The sequence below is a fragment of the Xiphophorus maculatus genome, chromosome 18, assembly GCF_002775205.1.
Source record: "Xiphophorus maculatus strain JP 163 A chromosome 18, X_maculatus-5.0-male, whole genome shotgun sequence".
NCBI classification, from domain to species: Eukaryota; Metazoa; Chordata; class Actinopteri; order Cyprinodontiformes; family Poeciliidae; genus Xiphophorus; species Xiphophorus maculatus.
The window spans coordinates 17,004,040-17,022,652 of record NC_036460.1 but is presented as its reverse complement, the minus strand read 5'-3'; the positions used below and the strand labels follow the sequence as shown (position 1 = coordinate 17,022,652).

General features: G+C 41.9%; 2 protein-coding genes across 13 annotated transcripts in view; one reads left to right on the top strand and one right to left on the bottom strand.

Annotated features, from left to right (window-relative positions):
- The window catches only part of LOC102224491 (multiple epidermal growth factor-like domains protein 6), a 47,195-nt gene extending 36,283 nt beyond the window's left edge, over positions 1-10,912 (top strand). The window contains exons 26-36 of the mRNA XM_023351796.1: positions 1,222-1,350; positions 1,497-1,625; positions 3,289-3,420; positions 4,606-4,734; positions 4,866-4,994; positions 5,903-6,031; positions 6,836-6,964; positions 7,076-7,204; positions 8,345-8,473; positions 8,596-8,724; positions 9,119-10,912. Of these exons, the coding sequence (XP_023207564.1) occupies positions 1,222-1,350; positions 1,497-1,625; positions 3,289-3,420; positions 4,606-4,734; positions 4,866-4,994; positions 5,903-6,031; positions 6,836-6,964; positions 7,076-7,204; positions 8,345-8,473; positions 8,596-8,724; positions 9,119-9,198 (1,373 nt within the window). The 3' untranslated portion in view covers positions 9,199-10,912. The remainder of the gene's footprint in view (positions 1-1,221; positions 1,351-1,496; positions 1,626-3,288; positions 3,421-4,605; positions 4,735-4,865; positions 4,995-5,902; positions 6,032-6,835; positions 6,965-7,075; positions 7,205-8,344; positions 8,474-8,595; positions 8,725-9,118) is intronic.
- A 5,505-nt stretch (positions 10,913-16,417) lies between these two features.
- Positions 16,418-18,613, bottom strand: part of mecom (MDS1 and EVI1 complex locus) — a 159,193-nt gene continuing 156,997 nt past the window's right edge. For all 12 annotated transcript variants that reach the window (XM_023351922.1, XM_023351923.1, XM_023351924.1 and 9 more), the window contains one exon: positions 16,418-18,166. In XM_023351922.1, coding sequence (XP_023207690.1) covers positions 18,032-18,166 — 135 coding nt within the window. In that variant the 3' untranslated portion in view covers positions 16,418-18,031. The remainder of the gene's footprint in view (positions 18,167-18,613) is intronic.

Here is an 18,613-nt window from a genome sequence, read left to right as displayed (position 1 = left end):
TTGCAGCGATAACATGAAGTAAAAGAACAGGGCAAGAATATCCTCCAAATACTTTACTATTCAGTATACAGTTGCTGGTACATAGTAGGAAAAAGGAAAATGGTTCACCATTAAACCTATGGTGAACCAGTAGATGAGTGCAAGTCATTGGACATCTATTGGCTGTTGCACGCTGAGCTCTACCAGTGTTTTAAAAAATATCAAACATCTTTCAGTGACGTAGGAGTTTTGGTTTTTTGCAACTGGAACAACAACTGACCTTCTTTGTATCTCTGGAACCTTCTGTTTAAGGAGTGATTAGATAAAGATGTGAGGAAAGAGGCTGCACAATATCTCAGTATGGGTTTAGCACATGACTACATACACAGTATTATCTGACTCTGCATTTTTAATAAACTTGGTCAATTTAAAAATAAAGCTGCACAGTTTTAAAACTGTACAAATACATTACATTGTCACATTACAACCACATATTTCAATGAATTTTATTGGGATTTTATGTGCTATTTCACAAAACAATACAATGTAGCACATAATTGTGAAGTGGAAGGACAGCGTTAGATGATTTTCAACATTTTCCACAAATAAGTATTTTTTAAGTGTGACTTGATGCTTCGATGTTCAGCCTGAGTTAATACTTTGCAGGGCATCTTAGGAGTTTGGATGTATCAGCTTTGCATTGAGAGTTTTGAGATGAACGTCATGCTGCCACTACCATGCTTCACAGTTGGGATGATGCATTCAAGGATATACACATTGTTATGTTTGTTTTAGAAACATTGTTTTACACCATAATTTAAAAATTCTCCACAGTTTTATTTATCACCTCTCTGGTGAGTTCTTTGGTCTTTGTGATGCTGTTGAACAAAAGTTCCTCTGTGACCTTCACAGATACTAAGAATAACACACAGTTGGACTGATGTATGACTTGTCCCTTAAAATTCCTTCATGTGCACCAAAGTAAGAAAAGCTAAATATAAATGCATGTAACAGTTTCCCACTTTGTTTGTTTGCGTCCACTTCATTGTTATGCACTACTTTATGTCATGCTCCTTCACTTCAGTTCCCACTAAAATTCCTAAGATTGTTTAAAAGAACTGCAAGATTTGGAAACAGTCTCAGTATGCAATTGCAAGACACGTAGCTATAATTCAACCTTACCATATACACTGAGCTCTTTTTTTTAATCTTCTTTTTAAACTTTTACCTTTGTGTATGCAGCTTGTCCACCAGGACATTATGGGGAACAATGTTCTAACAAGTGTCTGTGTCAAAATGGAGGCTTCTGTCACAGCGTGACTGGCCAGTGCTCCTGTCCACCTGGACACACAGGAGCTGCCTGTGAGTTAGGTGAGTCAATCCACAAAAACAAACAAAAAATAGATATTAAAAAGGCTTTCAGAGGTGATTCTCTTGATCAGATAATAAAGCGTCCTGGTTATGCATGATGACATTTTCTAGATGAATAATATAATTGTTTGGCTTTACTCTGACAGAGTGTGACGAAGGAAACTATGGCGAGAACTGCACACAAACATGTGGATGTCTAAATGGAGGCAGATGTGACAAGGTGACTGGAAAATGTCTGTGTCTGCCTGGTTGGACTGGAGAAAACTGTCAATCAGGTGAATTTAGAACCTCTCTATGACTGCACATTGACATTGAAAGACAGATGGAAATAGAGCCTCTCTTCCCACAACCTGAATCTGTGGTTGCACTTCTTCAGTAACCGCGACTTGAATTAATTCTGATCACAAACACCCGTGTATTTCTCTGAAGCCTGTTCTGAGGGATTCTTTGGGGACCGCTGCGAGCGGAGGTGCGACTGTGCCCACAGTTTCAGTTGCCACCACATGATGGGTCGCTGTGAGTGTCGGCCAGGCTGGAGGGGAGCCAGGTGTGACAAACATGAGTGTGTGTGTGGGGGGAGTGGGGTGAAGAAACTGCAGCGGTGTGAATCAGGCAGAATAGAGGATTTTCCTGAGATAGTTATGTTTCCCTCCACGGACTATCAGCCTGCCTTCCTGGGTTCTACGGTCCTTCCTGTGCCCGGCGTTGTCAGTGCCGCCCTGGGGTGCCCTGTCACCACAAGACGGGGAGTTGTGGCTGCCCAGCTGGACTCACGGGGTCCGGATGTGAGAAAAGTAAGAACAAAACAGAACATTAGTGTCAGCAAAATATATTTATCTTTAGTGGCAAGGTGAGTAGCTGTCAGTTTGCCCACTTCATGCTGATTAGAATTCCCCTTCTTTTCTCCGGCTCCTGGGAAAGTTTACAGTTTACTCCATTCTAGGAAATGCACTCCACCTCTGTGTGAGACCCTCACTATCACAGGACTGTATGAGAATGTTTCATTATTTATACCATACCCTGTAGGGCTGTATACGAACAGCTTCACTAGCCTCACTGCCCCTTCAAGCCCCCACCTCACCACCCCAGCTCCCTTCCTCTCCTCACACACTCCCTCGACATCTGATAAATGTTACACACCGGTTGCCAAGTAAAACAGAAGGCATTGTTTTTGTCTCCTCGGCGGCGGATAAGGGCTTTTGGAAGGCAGACATGCATAATGACAGCGCTGTAATTGCCTCTTTAGTCTGGAGTCCTTTCTTATCTGTCCCCCTCGCTGCCTTCTGCTGCTGCCTAACTGAGTAGCAGAGTGCCGCGGTCTCACCCGAAAACACGTTTGGTTCACAGATTTATCTTGGTCACTATGACTGATTGTCCGGGGACTTCATTCATTATTGTGATGAGTGTATATGCAGATAGGCGGAGAGGGTGTGTGAAAGAATGTCCGACCGGGTTCGGGCACAAGGGAAAGTTGCTGGGAGTGCTGGGTTTGTTACCAGTCAAGTGCTGAATGCCTCGCTGTTTTCACAGAATTATCTAAAAGAGAGGAAAGGGAAATGGCACGCGTCTTTGTTCCCACAAACTGCTGAATGTGTGCACGGCTTAAGGTCTTTTCTGCACAACCAGGCAAAGCTGGACAATGTGATCATTTAGTGTGGTGGCTCTTTACTTGTTGCTTTACTTTTAGTTATTTTTACCTGCAGATAAAATAACTCACTTTCAAAAAATCTCACTTTCGTAAGATTACGAAAGTGTCAGAAACTGAAACAGATCACCTGTATAAGTCTCAATATTTTTTTTATATTTAGCTTTATATTTAGCTTTGTGAGCCTTGTGATCTTGTTCATGACCTTGTTAATCTGTAGCTAAAGAAGTGTTTTCCATGGCCTTTGGTTCACATGACCGTAATGCTGGATATGTGTGGTTGTGTCATCCCAGCCTGCTCTGTTGGCACGTTCGGACAAAACTGCAGCCAGCCGTGCCGATGCTCCGGGCTCCATGAGCAGTGTGATCCCGCGACAGGGAAATGCAGCTGCTCATCCGGCTACTATGGGCCACGCTGTGAGCTTCGTGAGTCTGCTGTTAGTAATGTGATGTCAGCATGACATATTTCAAAGCATGGGCTTTTGTTTTCTATTTGCCTGGGCAACTGATGGTAAGGAACATGCCAAGAAGGTCGGCATAGTAACTTGCAGAAGAGTTCACACCCCATATCACACGCAGTCATGTCACAAACACACACCTTAGGTTATTTTATAGGGATTTTGTGTTCAGTCTATCACACAAAAGAGGAAGGGAAGTGATGCATGATACTCAAGTGTTTTCACAAATAAAAATCTGAAAAGTGTGGTAGGCATTTGTACTCAGCTCCCTAAGTCACTACATCATAGAACCTCCTTTTCTGCATTTGCAGCTACTAGTAGGCTTTTGAGGGTATGGGTGTCAAAATAGTTCACTCTCAGACTGGATGGAGAACATCTGTGACCATCAGCTTTCAAGGCTTGTCACAGATTCTCAGTTGGTTTTAGCATAGGCCTTTGACTGGGCCATTCTACTGTACGAGCATGTTTTAGACCTACTCCTTAGTCTCAAGTCATATACAACTTCTTCCAGGTTAACTTCCAGGATGAGCCCCATCCATCTTCTCATCAACTGTCACCGGCTTCTCTGTCCCTGCTGAGAAAAAGCTGTGGGAGTTTGCATGGACCTGCTAAAGAGTGCTTTGAAATCCTTTGGTGAAGTTTGGTGAAGCTAAAGCCTCTCAAACATTTATCCTGTCTTCCTCCTTCTCACTAAACGAATCACCATATAAGCCTACAGTCTAAGAACTCACATTAAAGGTGGAGACTTTGCAGCTTTTTTCTTGAGTAGCCATTGTTTTCTGCAATGATATCTGAGCTTAATGTTCTAAATGTTAAGTCATCACCATATGGCAACCAACCACAGGCTAGAGCCTTATGCTCACTTTTTTTTTTCTTTTCACATGTTTGCATATCTTGGACATGGAAATAAATGTAACTATTTACAGTTCAAGCCCGAATACACTGGAAAATAAGGGTAGGAGTGATTATGCATGGTCTTTAAGCTTATGCTTTTTTCTAAGCTGCATGGATGCTTTTCTCTGGTCGTTAACACTGAAAGAGTCAGAAAAAACATCCCCATAGAATGACGCTTAAAAAAATAATTCATTAGAACCTCTAAAACTAAATAAAATCACTGTTGTTTCTCTTTCTGGTTGTCCTGTGTGGCCTCCAGGGTGTCGAGCCGGTTCATTTGGGCCAAACTGCAAGTCCAAGTGCACCTGCATCAATGGCGGTCGCTGTGACTTTAGGACTGGGACATGCTACTGTCATCCGGGCTACATTGGAGCTGACTGCAGTTCCCGTAAGTTGGACAAAAACCCTCAAAAATCAACGTATTTACTTCAAATTGAAGCCAATATGTTTGTTTTAGAAATAATATCTGCTAACAAAGGAATAACTGTTTAAGTCCTATGAAGTCATTTGCTTGTACAGGTTGTCCAGGTGGATACTACGGGAAGGATTGTGCAAAGCTGTGCTCCTGTGCTGAAGGAGCGCAGTGCCATCCAGTAACTGGAAGGTGCATATGTGGCCCCGGAAGGACAGGGGCATCATGCCAACAGGGTAAGCTATTATTTCTGAGATCAAGCAACATTATACTACATGGTAGAAAAATACATTAGTTCAAATGCAAAGATCAGAAGGTGCACGAGTATTTGCAGCTTACCAAAGGTTTGTGGTAAAAATAAACTTCCATCTTTTTAAATCTTAAGAGTCAGCTTATTATTTAGCTTCGAGTCACATCATGTCACAGATTTCAACCCAGGCTTTTCTCCTGCTTTTTATCTTTTACTATTCCCATGAGTAAACAGAGACTCACCACTGAGGCAGACATGCATCATTTGAAACCATTGGCTTTAATGAGTTCTTTGGAAACGAGAGACCCAACAGAGACTGACAAACAAGCAGCAAAATGAGGGTGTAGTTTTCAACATTTTTCACTGTATATTGAAGGAACAAATTCTCCATTTCCTCAGAGTACGGCCTCTCATGATCACAGGGTTTTTATTCCCGGGAAACAGGAGGCTGAGCCGAGCTTTCTTAATCTCTCCTTTTATCAGCAATTCAGCAGGATTGCAGACAGGGGGTTTCCAGCTCTGCTTGGGCTAAATGTTCTCCTCCTCAGCCTCCTGCATGTACTTGAACATGCCACCTCTTAAGTTGCTCTTGTTGAATGTTTACAGAAACCTAAAAGTAGCTCATTCTCTGTGTTCCGTGTCACTGGATTTGGCAAGCATGCAAATAAATAAACACGGGAATCAAAGATGTCTTGCTTATTGTTTTCCGGACACTAAATTACCCAAAGAAACATGATTATTCTTTTATATCAGTGCCAAATTAGGCTAGTTTGCCATCTCCGTAATGAACTGTTGGTTAAATAAACATGATGACTTTCAGTACAGTGTTGTAAGTGTGTGTGTTTGAGTAGGACATTCCAGTTAGTGTATGACTTTGTGCTATCATTTCTGCAGCTTGTTCAAAAGGACGCTATGGTCTGCAGTGCAGGTACGCCTGTAGCTGTCAGAATGGAGCAGTATGTGATCCTGTTGATGGGTCCTGTAAGTGTGGACTGGGCTGGACTGGACCCCAATGTGAGACAGGTATTCTGAACCGTCAGAGGTACCCAACCACATAGTTTTACTTTATTGTACTGTCGCTCGAAATAGTGTATACTGAGTTTTGATATTTGCTTTTCATAGTTAAAGTATATCCATCCATCCATCCATCCATCCATTTTCTGTTCACCCTTGTCCCTAATGGGGTCGGGAGGGTTGCTGGTGCCCATCTCCAGCTACGTTCCGGGCGAGAGGCGGGGTACACCCTGGACAGGTCGCCAGTCTGTCGCAGGGCAACACAGAGACATACAGGACAAACAACCATGCACACACACACTCACACCTAGGGAGAATTTAGAGAAACCAATTCACCTGACAGTCATGTTTTTGGACCGTGGGAGGAAGCCGGAGTACCCGGAGAGAACCCACGCATGCACAGGGAGAACATGCAAACTCCATGCAGAAAGACCCTGGCCGGGAATCGAACCCAGGACCTTCTTGCTGCAAGGCAACAGTGCTACCAACTGCGCCACTGTGCAGCCGAGTTAAAGTATAATGAAAAAAAATTACTATTTGCAACTCAGGAAATCTCTGTGGTTGTTACAGGTTTCAGACATGCAAAGTGGTACGTTTTTGGTCAGGAAACCTACAAAAACATATTGTGGTTTTATAGAAAAAAATCCCTATTTACTCACACAATGATGTCTATAATTTCTATTTATTATGATCGTGTTTAATTATTTAGAAGGAGTTTAACAATCTGTTTTTGTCTATGTCAAAAACAGTGTTAACTGCGTATATCCATTGTAAACAATTGTACATTTCTGTTGTAACTGTGTATTTGTTCAGCCTGTCCTGCAGGAAAATATGGGCCAGATTGTGCACAACACTGCCAATGTCTTAACAATGGAATTTGCAGCCGTTTTACTGGCAGCTGCAGCTGTACTGCTGGGTACTACGGCGACTACTGTCAACATGGTATGCAAAGTCTTACAAATCCTGATTTTAAGCTGACTCATGAACACTTTGGTAATAACTGAATGAACAGGTAATTTGAAAATTGTAACTTGATATCTTTTTTTTTTCCAGAGTGTCCTTCTGGATTTTATGGATTGAATTGTCAGTTCACATGTCACTGTAACATGGGCCAAGCATGTGATCATGTGACAGGCAAATGTTTGTGCCCACCAGGTTATTATGGCTCACAATGTGAAAGACGTAAGTATAGTACATGTGGCTACCCATAAGTGAAGTATGAAACATACCGTTTTAAAAAAAAAAATAGCAGCTATCAAAGACTAGACACCTGTGTTAAAGAAGGTGTGCTATTTTACTTTCCTTTGTGTTGTAAAAGGAACAAATATTGTAATATAAAACCGACCAGGGAAAATGTGTATATTTTCTGTCACAAAGACAGAAAAGGGTTTTCTTTTTTAGGTGATTATGGAGACAATTTTTTTGTTGTTGTTTTTTCCAAGTAAGAGTGAGGTGCTTTTCTATGGTTAATGCATTTCTGTTACATCCTTGTGGCCTCCTGCCTGCTTGTGGGGCTCTCAGCAGCAGTGTGAGTATCTACACAACCACTTCAGCACCAGCAGAAAATGTGACTGGGAGCTGAGGAATAGATCCAGACAATTTTGACTTGAAACTAATAGATAAGATGAGGTGAGAGATAAAGATTTGGGGGATGATGGTGGAAATATTCAAAAAGCCTGTTCATGACTATAAGAAGGGTTTGATTGTTGTGATGCCAATAAATATTTTTTCATTATTATTTTTTGACATTTTCTGGCATTTCTTTTCCAATATTTTTTTTGAGGAGATACACCTCTCATTTCCCTTGAGAAGCAAACTTATTGGTTGAATAAAAATATTTATAAATCTATGACTTGTGTGGTGATGTGTATGTGTCTGTATGAGAGCATGTATCTGAATGTCTTGTCTAATATCTAATGCATAAATGTTTGTTGTGTAAAAAAGCAATACTAAGTACCTGCATGCTATCATGTTTGATAAATTAGAAAATGCACACTTATGAGACACTCAGATTAAAAGTATAAAAGTACCTCTATAGATCAACAACCATTAAGCTTTTACAACCATTAAGCAGGTTTTAATCGCATAATTATAAGAAGGGTTTGATAGTATTAGTAATTGAAATGCATAATTCCTTGCAGTTTGTTGTCTATGTGACTTGATAGCCACAGATAAGTTAGACGAACATATCAGGCATGTGGTCATAATGTTAAGTTTAATCAGTATATGCCACAGAGGCAAATTATTAACTATCAAGATGATGTGAAAATGTTCAGAATAATAATGATATATTTGTGTATGTGTTTTCTTTTTGACTTGTAGAATGTGAAAATGGCAGCTTTGGATTGAACTGTATGAAGTCCTGTAATTGTGCTGACGAGGCGTCATGTGACCCATCCACTGGTAGATGTCTCTGTCCCTCAGGCCAGTGGGGAGAGAGATGTGAAAAAAGTAATCTCAGAACCATATTTTTTGTTAGCTCTCTTAACATTCCTGTTATTTTATCTAAAGCAGCAAATTCCTTCCATTTCCTAAGCCTTATGTTTTTCCTCCCATTCTGCCTCTCCTGTCAGGCTGTGATGGAGACCACTTTGGCCCCAACTGCTCCCTGTTGTGCCAGTGTTTCCATGGTTCCCACTGTGACCGGGTAAACGGCAGATGTCTCTGTCCGCTCACCTGGCTTGGATCGACTTGTAGCAAAGGTAAACTTGAGTTCCTTATTGCCATTCACATTTGCACCGACATAAAACGGCGAAGCTAAAGCGAAGCGGGACATAAGGTCGCAGGCTGTAAAGATGAACCAGCTTCAGTGAAATACTGTGTCCTGAAGTGTGAGAGGCTGAGCACCATCACTCTGCATGTCACCCTGTCTCCCTCAATAGGAGCTCCTTTCTCCTGACAGCTATTTTAATCTGCACTCAGCATGAGGCTAGGCTTTAGGCTGTATTCGTTTTACCTACTCACAGCAAAGCTCACGGGGGAGACTACAGAGCATTTACCTCCTCTCCAGAAACCCCTGAACATTTGCTTTTGATTTTCAACTTGTGCTGATGTCTTTTTGCATTTTTTTTCCTCCTCCCCGTCTTCCATTTTCAGCACGGCTGCACCAAACCTCAGGAGTGCTGAATATGTCTGTGTCTCACAGAAATAGAAGAACAGGCAGCAAAACCACATAACCCAAACAGAGGTGAAAATTCCTGACTGGACACTCAAAGTCGGGACTTGGCTCTGCGTAGCTTTGCTCTGATCATCTTTGAGAAGCTTATATTGGATCTATGGAGCTGGTACTCAGTTGTCAGAGGCTGGCACTCCTTCACTGAGTCTGAGACAATCAACCACAGGTACCAGCATGTGAAATGTCTTTGGAGGACCATAAACTCAGGTCTGATTCAAGCTGGTTTTACAAGCCCAACACACACAAATACCTGCAGAACAGTTTATACTTAAATTGAATGAAATTGGATCCCTTTGACATATATTGAGTCAGTAATGATCCATTTCACAATAAAACAATGAACTCAGCAATTGTTCAATTGCATTCTTGCATTTCAAACAAACTTTTAGTGTGTAGAAACAACGTTATACTATACTTTTGATTAAAACCATTAAAATAAGAGCAATTTCATGACCTTTTTCATAAGTAAATGTACAGGTACCGGAGAACTCAAGCAATAGAAAAATATTGTCGGTTACCAAAGGAACAAGAAAAGTATTCTTCCTTTTGGAAACTCCAGTCCTCGTGGGCCAGTGTCTTGCAAATTTTAAATGTCTCTCTTCTTCAGCACAGCTGGCTCCAATATTAGCTCATTAGCAGAGCTTTGTAGAGGTTAACTGCATGCTAGTGAGGCAGTTTCAACATTTCATTCAAGTGTCTAGGACAAGTGACACATCTAAACGTTGCAGAACTCGTTTAGATGTGTCACTGCAGTTTGAGACCACTGGTTTATACACTTTGGATTTCTTTGCGATTGTTCAACACAAAGCAACAGTAAAAGAAAAATGTGAATGGCTTTCAAAAATTTTTCAAAAATCTAAAGTGTGTGGCATGCATTTGTATTAAGCCCTCTTTAATCTGGCACCCTTTAATAAAATCCAGTGCATCCAATGATTCAGACAAAGCTAAATCAGAAGAGCCCACTTATGTTTAATTTAATCTCAGTATTACTACGGCTGTTCTGTGAAGGCCTCAGGAGTTTGCTAAACAAACAAAAAAAAAACACACACACACTAGTGACGGAGTTGAATCATGAAGATCAAGAAGCACAAGCCATAAGACAAGCCAGTCAAATTTGTCATAAATGCAGAAGTCTGCATGGATTTAATGACACCATGCTCATGGTGAAACATGGTGGTGAGAAAGTTAAAGTCCATCTTGGTACGAGCAAATTTTTACTCAGTCAACCTGTAAAAAGGTTTTTTCTCCCTTACAATTGTCCTATTTCTCATAAGATAAAACTTGTTTCCAGCTCCATGTCTTTGAAGTCAGTGTACATGACGTGGACGGCCAAAGAATGTTTTGCATATTCATATTATTTAAATAAAACCTTGTCTCTGCGTAATTTTTTCCTATGTCATATATTACTTGAGAAAAAATATTTTAGATTAGTCATTTTATTGAAACAATTTAGTTCCCCAACCCAGGCTTTCATAGTGTCATCTTTACAGTTTATTTACTCAAAAACTCTACAAAACATTGGAAATATATTTTATTTAAGCTTCTTTATCAATTATCTTGTTCTCTTTTTCCTTGTAATTAAAACTCAAATTGCATCTGTCAGTGGCCAATCTGGGTCATTTCAGCTGTGCTTTATTGCATAAAGATTGTGAAATGTGTTTTGTTAATATTTTCTTCTGTGTTCTTCTGGGGTTTTGTTTCTTGCAAACATTGGAACTGTGCATCTTCTAGTGTAGTATTTTGTATCAATTTCAATGAATATCGAGTACAACAACACTGGGCGTGTTTGTGTGTGTCTGTGCACCTGAGATATGATCTTGACTTGTGTGTCTGACCGTGCGTGTTTGTGCGTCAGATAGCAAGTGCACACTTCCCAGTGACATTTTTCAAGCTCACTGGAGCATGCCCACGACTAATGGCCACAGGCAAACGTGGTCCGGCAAAGCGCCTGGACCGAGCTTTCTCCCCCTTTTCCACCATCCATCCAGCATCCCCGGGGTGAGTGATGGGTGAACGGACTCACCAGCGAAGGATCGAGCCCCCTTACCTCACGCACACACACAGATCCGGTCTCCGGTGTGGCTGATGGATGTTGGAGCGCTGCAGCTCACCCTGTGTTGTGACAAGCAGCAGATGTTCTCCAATAATGTTTATCGGCTGGGCCTTCATCTTCAGATGACACACACCTGTTTCCAGTCAAACAGGCCCAGAGAGGCCATCCATCCACCATGTTCTGGGTGGCCACTGCACCACTGTATCAGCCCCACCATGCATGAAGATGGGCGAGGACGGAGCTGGCACACTAGAATACATTTTTATGGTAAGATTTAGAAGATATTGAATACCAGACCTTAAATATGCTTACAATTATAGTTCATGACTGAGATCTTTTTTTGTTTAATCTTGATTCTGGAGCTGCCTCAGAGAACATTTTTATTTTCCTGAATGGTGTTAAGACTTTAAAATGTACATTTTCTTCTGATTATCTCTTAATGAATTTTTAAAGATTTCTGTCAAAAACAAGAAGTCCAAGCTGCTGCGTGGATACGTACATATCAGGAGGCTGAGAAAGAGAAAGGGGGGGGGGCAGGAAACAAGCAATGAAATAGCCCGTAAACACTAAGATCGCATCATGGGTACTTTTTCGCTGTAATTAAGCGTACGCCACTCTTCACAAAAGAGATTCTATCACTTCGCTGCCATAGCTTCACGTCCCAGAGATCATTTCTGGCCCTCTGCGTTGAACCGGATCCCCCAGAGGGCCGTGGTGTTTTGAACTCTCGCTGACAAAGCTGTCTGCGCAGATAAAGAAATGAGTGGAGGAGGTGGGGGAATCATTTCAACACGTCTTGCACCATTAGGGCAGTTGTTGACTGAAAAAATAAATGTTAAAAGTAAAGGCTCCAAAAAGATCCATATCAAGAAACTCTCCCACACTCTGGATGTGTGTTTTGCTAAGATTGAAATTTTTACTCTTAATGTTTAAAGCCTTTGAAAAGAAGAGAGGACAAAAAAAAATCACACTTATGTTTTGGGGTTATTTTCTAAATGACCATATGATTTGAGCCACATTTTGTAGTTGTACCACTAGGTGGAGTTCTATGCAGGAAAGAGCTTGTAAAGGAAACTTGGACTCCAGTCTGCGCAAGAAAATCAGCATGAACATATAAAGCCTATTTATGTTCAGCTTGTTCCAGAAATATCCCATGTTGGATAAATGCATCCGTCCCTCTAAACTGAAGCTGCTGGCCTGCAGAGCTCTTTTTTTTTTAATCCGGGCTAATCCATGAGCAAATGAAGGCCTTCCAATTGGTTGTGCCACCACGCCTGCCCTGATTAGGCTTGTCATAATAAAACCATGTGCATGGCTGCTCCGCACCGCTCTTGTTCAGCCTGTTCTCTGGAACTGTACTGAGTGTCCATCAATAACACTAATGACCCGTAGCTTCCAGCGAGAAAGAAACAAACCGAGCAACAAAACCACAACTTTAAACTCTGTTGCTCATGGAGAAGGAGCTGACAAGGTTGCAGAAGTGATGCAAAGAAAGATACATGAAAAACAAGTCAGGGGGTGGGCCAAGGCTTGAGAGGAGGTTGAGGGGGGGTTGTCTGATTAGCCTGCAGTTGTTTGTACATATGGAGCTTTGGGACAGAAGAAACTTGCTGAAATGATTTGTGGGAGTCCCCCCCGACCCAAACACCCACTTCTATACCTCCCACTTATGCCAGCTGTTAGTAAATACCTTCTTTAGGGAGACACACCCTCAATCTTCTTTACCTCCTCTTCCTCCTCCCCAGTGGTTTCCCTGGTGTCTGAGTCAGCATGGGTGCCAAGTCAATCAGGGAGAGAGCTGCCAGCTGCAGAGGCCCGGCCCGCTCAGAGGGTGTGATGTATGTCCCAGCGAGGCGAGTGGAGCAGCTAAATGCCAAACAGGGTCGGCCGAGTTGGAAGGGTGGCAGAGAAGGGAAAGAAAGAGGTGGGGTATGGAGAGAGAGAAGATGGGGAATAAAGAGAGGCTGAACGGGAGCTATAATGAGGCCTGATGGATTCTGAGGCTCTGCCAGCTGTCCCATTAGCTGAGTGGCTCCAAGCTCCACGAAGCACTGCCCACCGAGTACCCGTCACAACCTATGACCCCACTGGGAAACTACAAGAGACAGATACACTGCAAACATCTATTTATGAAGACACAGCAACTTGCAAATGTATTTATAAACCTGGAACATTTGCTCCTTTTGTCACATTGCAGCCACAAAAGTTTTGTTTTTCATTTGTGACGGCCCTGCTGGGCGGTCCTGTGTGTGTGTGCTATGTGGCAGGTAAATTGTTTGTCAATTAAGGTCCTTGATTGTGGGAGGTGCTTCTGATTACATGGCCACCTGGATTGCATATAAGGAACGCCGTTCCACTCATGAGAGGCTGGATGACCCGAAGAACCAGGCGCAGACGAGATCCGGACTCGAAAGCGGTGCCGGAAGATCGCTTGACACCTTGTGGGACCTGAGACCTGTGGGGGCCAACCGGGTCCATGACTGGGGAAGGACCAGGCTGAGGGAGCGCTGGGTTATCACGTCTTGGGCTGCCGCCCATTGCACCCCTAGACAATTGGTTGTTTTTAATAAATGCCTCTGAAGGGCTAAAAATGTTTCTGGTTTCCGTGTCCTCCCTATTTTTTGTTGCGGCCATCCGAGCCAGGCCGTAACACATTTATTGTAAAGTGGAAGAAAAAGGATATTAAGCAAATCCTTATGAAATATATTCTACCTCCTTTACTTTGATACCTCTAAATAAAATTCTGAAGATGCCTACAATGCTGTAAAAAAAAGCATTTTGTTTGCTTACAGGTTTCTTTCTTTTGTTTCTGCTCATCAATAATACTTTAATAATAATTTACTATTAATATTAATTAATATTAATTTCAATTATTCAAGCCAACGTAATTCTATGTGCAAGAGTAATTTGCCTCTAACCGTGTGAACTGATTGTTGCTATCAAGCATTTATGGTAACTGTCAATGAGACGTTTGCGTCACTGTGGAGGAATTTAGGCCAACTCTTTCCTGCAGAATTGTTCTAATTCAGCAACACTGGAGAATTTTCAAAATTGAACGGCATATTAAAACTCACAAAATGGCATGACATTTTTTAACTACAGACTTGGCCAATACATTTTCTCTCTCTGTTCCTGTAAGAGTTATTGTGCATGGATTTTGCGGAATCTGCTGCAAATGAATTGTCCCTCAGGGATAATAAAATATTTCAAATTGAAAGAACACCATATTTTTATTTGTGTCATTTAGGAGTGGTGTGATTTGAATCTTTGCCTCACTGTATTGTCCTTTTATAAAAAAAAGTAAAGTTGTTCTGGCATTTAAAAAAAAATGATAACCTGAAACATCTAACTGTGACAAAATAGGACAAAAATTTGTCTGTGAGCTTTTTAACAGTATTGTACGTTAACTCATGTCATAGCTACACATTGGACATGGTCTCCAGAGCAAATCTAGAGAACATTATTCATGCTGTATTTTGTGTCATTTGGACTACTGCACTTCTCTTTTTATTGGTCTGGACAGATGATCAGTTTTACGTCTGCAAGCTATTCAGAACGCCATTGCCAGACTTCTTACTAAATCTAGTAACTCCACTCATATCACTCCAGTCTTGTACTCGCCACACTGGCTCCCAGTGGATTTTCGAATTTGATTTGAAGTCCTTGTTCTCACTCACTGGAGTCTGAATGATCAGCCTTCTGATTCGTCCACACTCTGCTACTTGCGACCTTTGATCCCAAGCCGAGAATCTTGTGGCTGTTTCACGTACTCTGCTACAAAATCAGGGATATGGGTCTGTGGCTTCTAACCTGTGGAACAGTTTGCCTCAGCAGCTTCGCTCTGCTGACTAACCAAGTGAAAACTGTGTTCGCCCATGCTTTTATGTCATGATTTTAGTGTGGTTTCAATCCTTGCTTTTATACTTTGTATAACTTAACTGTCGTTTGGTTGCACAGTGCTTTGTGATGCTTGTGTCTGTGAAAAGTGCTTTATAAATAGACTTTAGTTACTTGTAAAACAAATGGCAAATTAAGCAATAACAAGAATAACCGAATGCATTTAGTTCTCCAGTCATGAAGATGACTTGCAGAACTTCAAACCGAACATTAAAATGGACAAGAAAATGGGATTTAAGTGACTTTTAAAGACTAGTTCAAGCTGGTGGCAGGGGCTGGTTTGGTCTGAGGATTGTAGAAAGTGCTGATCTAGTGTGAATTTCACACAAAATAGTTTCTCCGGTTCTTAAGCCAACTGTCTCCAAGAATAGACAATTATTTTCAGCTTTATAGTTATGTACTACTTTGTAAGGTTTCATTATATAAAATTCCTGCGGATGTAACATCGCTACCGTGGAGAAAGTACAGGTCAGCTTTGCAAGGAAAAATTAGTCCACAGGTGGCAAAACACATGGTCAAAGGCAATATCCTCACCACTTCATTATGACCATGACTTTCGGAATCACCACCAATAATGAAGCTGACCTCATCAAAGCTGGATGACCCAAACTGACCTCATCAGCATCACCTGACCCTCTGTGACCTCGACAAAGCCGGACGCCACGTTGAGCCCTGAAGGCCTTAAGAAAGCAACCCATCCATTAAGGTGCCAAGAGCACTGTAAATGTGGAGCGTCAGCACCAAGCATCTTCACTGACATGCCCAATTTCTGTACCCCACCCCCAAGTTGAGTGATTCGTCGGACAATAGGGCTCCTACCCTCGCAGCCACAATGTCCGCCCACGTTGGCTGGCAGCAGCGACAATGAGGGGTGGGGGGTGGTTGGCCGGATGGGGAGGCCTGCTGCAGGACGGGGACTCTTATTGAGTGTTTGAGCGATGAGCCAGGTCATCACATCTACCCACCTCATCCATCATGCCCCACAAATGGACACAAATAAAGAGGACGCATTCCTGCCTCAGCTCCCACTACCACATTCAAGCCCTCTGCCGCCTTTTCTCCGCTTCCCTCTCTAAATGTGAGCCAAGGCCTTGAGGAAAAGAAAGAGGAGCAGAGTTCAGGCTCTCCCTCGCTCCTGGAGGCCATGGGAGCGCCAGGAGAAAAAGCCAGGTGGTATTCTGACTCATGCCTCCAGTTTGGGCCAAAATGATGGGCTGCCATGGAGCTGTAAGACAATGAAAAAAAAAAAGAGGACTAAACAGAAAACAAGTCAATCTACACTGTATTCTTTTATTTTCTTAGTTGTTCCTCCCACAGTATTGAATTGAAATGCATAACAGTTACATTGTAGAAAGCATTAAAACAAAGTACCTCAACTTGCTGATTAATTTTTAAAATCGATTATAAACAATCAAAAAGCACAAAAACAAAAAGAAGTCTGGTCCCTCAAAACGGGAGAATAAACAAGAGTATTCTGTTATTTATCATAAGTTTGGCACGAGGGATTAACATGAACCGAACATCACACAAGCTTTGCAGACAATCATAGAAAATGTCAGATACAGATCTTTACATACCATCCATGCGCTTCGGATCGAATTAAACCTGATTTATTCTTATTGTTTGTCCTTTAAACCATTTATGATTTTTTTTCCTTTTTTCAACTGAATCATAAAAAAAAAAAACCCTAAACAAAATCTATTAATTGACTGGTTTAATTAGTACAGTAAGGAGTGAACTGCATTTTTAATACTATGCGGCAATCAAACGTAATCTACAAGCCCCATGACTGGGGATTAGGATTGGCCCGGGGTGGGAATTTCCCTCTTTCTCCTGGGCTAAGAGCAGTGCTATTCAGTAAACAAACTACAGTTTGCCAAGAAATAAATACAATTCTCAAAAATACAACAGCAAATAACAACAACAACACCAACCAAATAAAAAAACAAAAAACAAATGATTGTCTAAAAAAAATGAAAGACACATGAAAATGGAGTTGCTAACAACTAGCATTCAGGCTATTTAGTGGTATTGTTGGTCGGCTAGGATGATTTCAAGAATTTTTGAAAAAAGACGTATGCCCTTTACAGAATGACAATTATCGTCAGCACTGGCTACTTATCTCAGTAAATAACAAAAACAAGGAAAAGTACAAAACAAAACATTGTTTCTTCTCTTACACTAAAAAGACAATCTATTTATATCCGTTCACATATAGCGCAGGTGGGCAGGATGGGGCGCTGCTTGAAACTTGTATACAGTGCTGTGATTGTACAGACACACGCAGTCACGAACACACAAATAGGAGACTGGCCTTAATTCAGTTGAACTCATTTTCATGTGTTTCTTGTAGATATTTGTCAATAGTCAAGTGCTGATCTTGCCGTCTGAACAAGGAGCAGCTTTCATCCAAAAGTTGAACATCTGCGGATCTCTGTGGGGGTGAAACTTGACTTGCGTTCTTGCTCTTATGCTTTACACGCAACGAAACATGCTACGCTGAAACCAGCTCTCAAGAATGTTCCCGAATGTGCTCGAGCCTCGACACACCAGCAAAGTCATGTAATTCGTCTGCATCAGCGGCCTTTACTGTGCAAAACAGAGAAACTCCGAAGAATAAATACAGACTTGTATTACTTTAGTGTCATTTTTTTTTAACCGCAACTTAGTTGTTATTGTGAAAAATCATTTTAACTTTTTGTATTTGCCAAAGGGTTTTGTGTGGACAGTGACCCTGCTTTTGTGTGTAAGGCAGTCAGATGGGTCATGGTTCTGCTCAGCAGTCACTCTGTGGACGGTCTGGGACCCTCTGATAGCCTCTGTGGCGGACGCCCGCTGCCGTAATCGGGTCAGGGGTTGTGGAATGCAATGGTATTAGGTGTCATCATACGTGGCTAAGGGACTGAATGGCACTGGATTCAGCCGCAGCCCGTGCCAGACTGTGCCACATGGTGGCCGGGGTGTGGGGGGTGGAGTGGAGAGTGTCCTTTTCAGCCAGAGACAACATCATGGCATACGCCTGAGGGAACAGAAGAGGGACGCAAAGCTTGAATATAGTGATTCGTGTAGAGGAGGCAAACAAAAGAACGTACACAAAGCCCTATATAATTAGTGGCACCCCTGGTAAAGATATGCTAAAAAGCCTTGAAGTGAGTTTTTTTTTAGGGCGACTTGGTAACCCCAACGTACCACTCTGTTGGTACATCATTATATTGGCTCTAGTGGCCTTTATTGGACAGTGGTTAGACAATAAATTACTTTGTGAGAGGGGGGGGGGGGCATGTCAGAGGCCATTGCACCAGGACTCAAACCCACGACAGCCGCAACGAAGACTAAGGACTTTGTACATGGGTCGCACACTTTACCCCTGCATCACTGCGGCACCCAACTACATCACTTTTCATGTGGCAACACTGTTTCATCTTGTTTTTCTCCAACATTTCAGAATTAGTTGTTCATCTGAAAG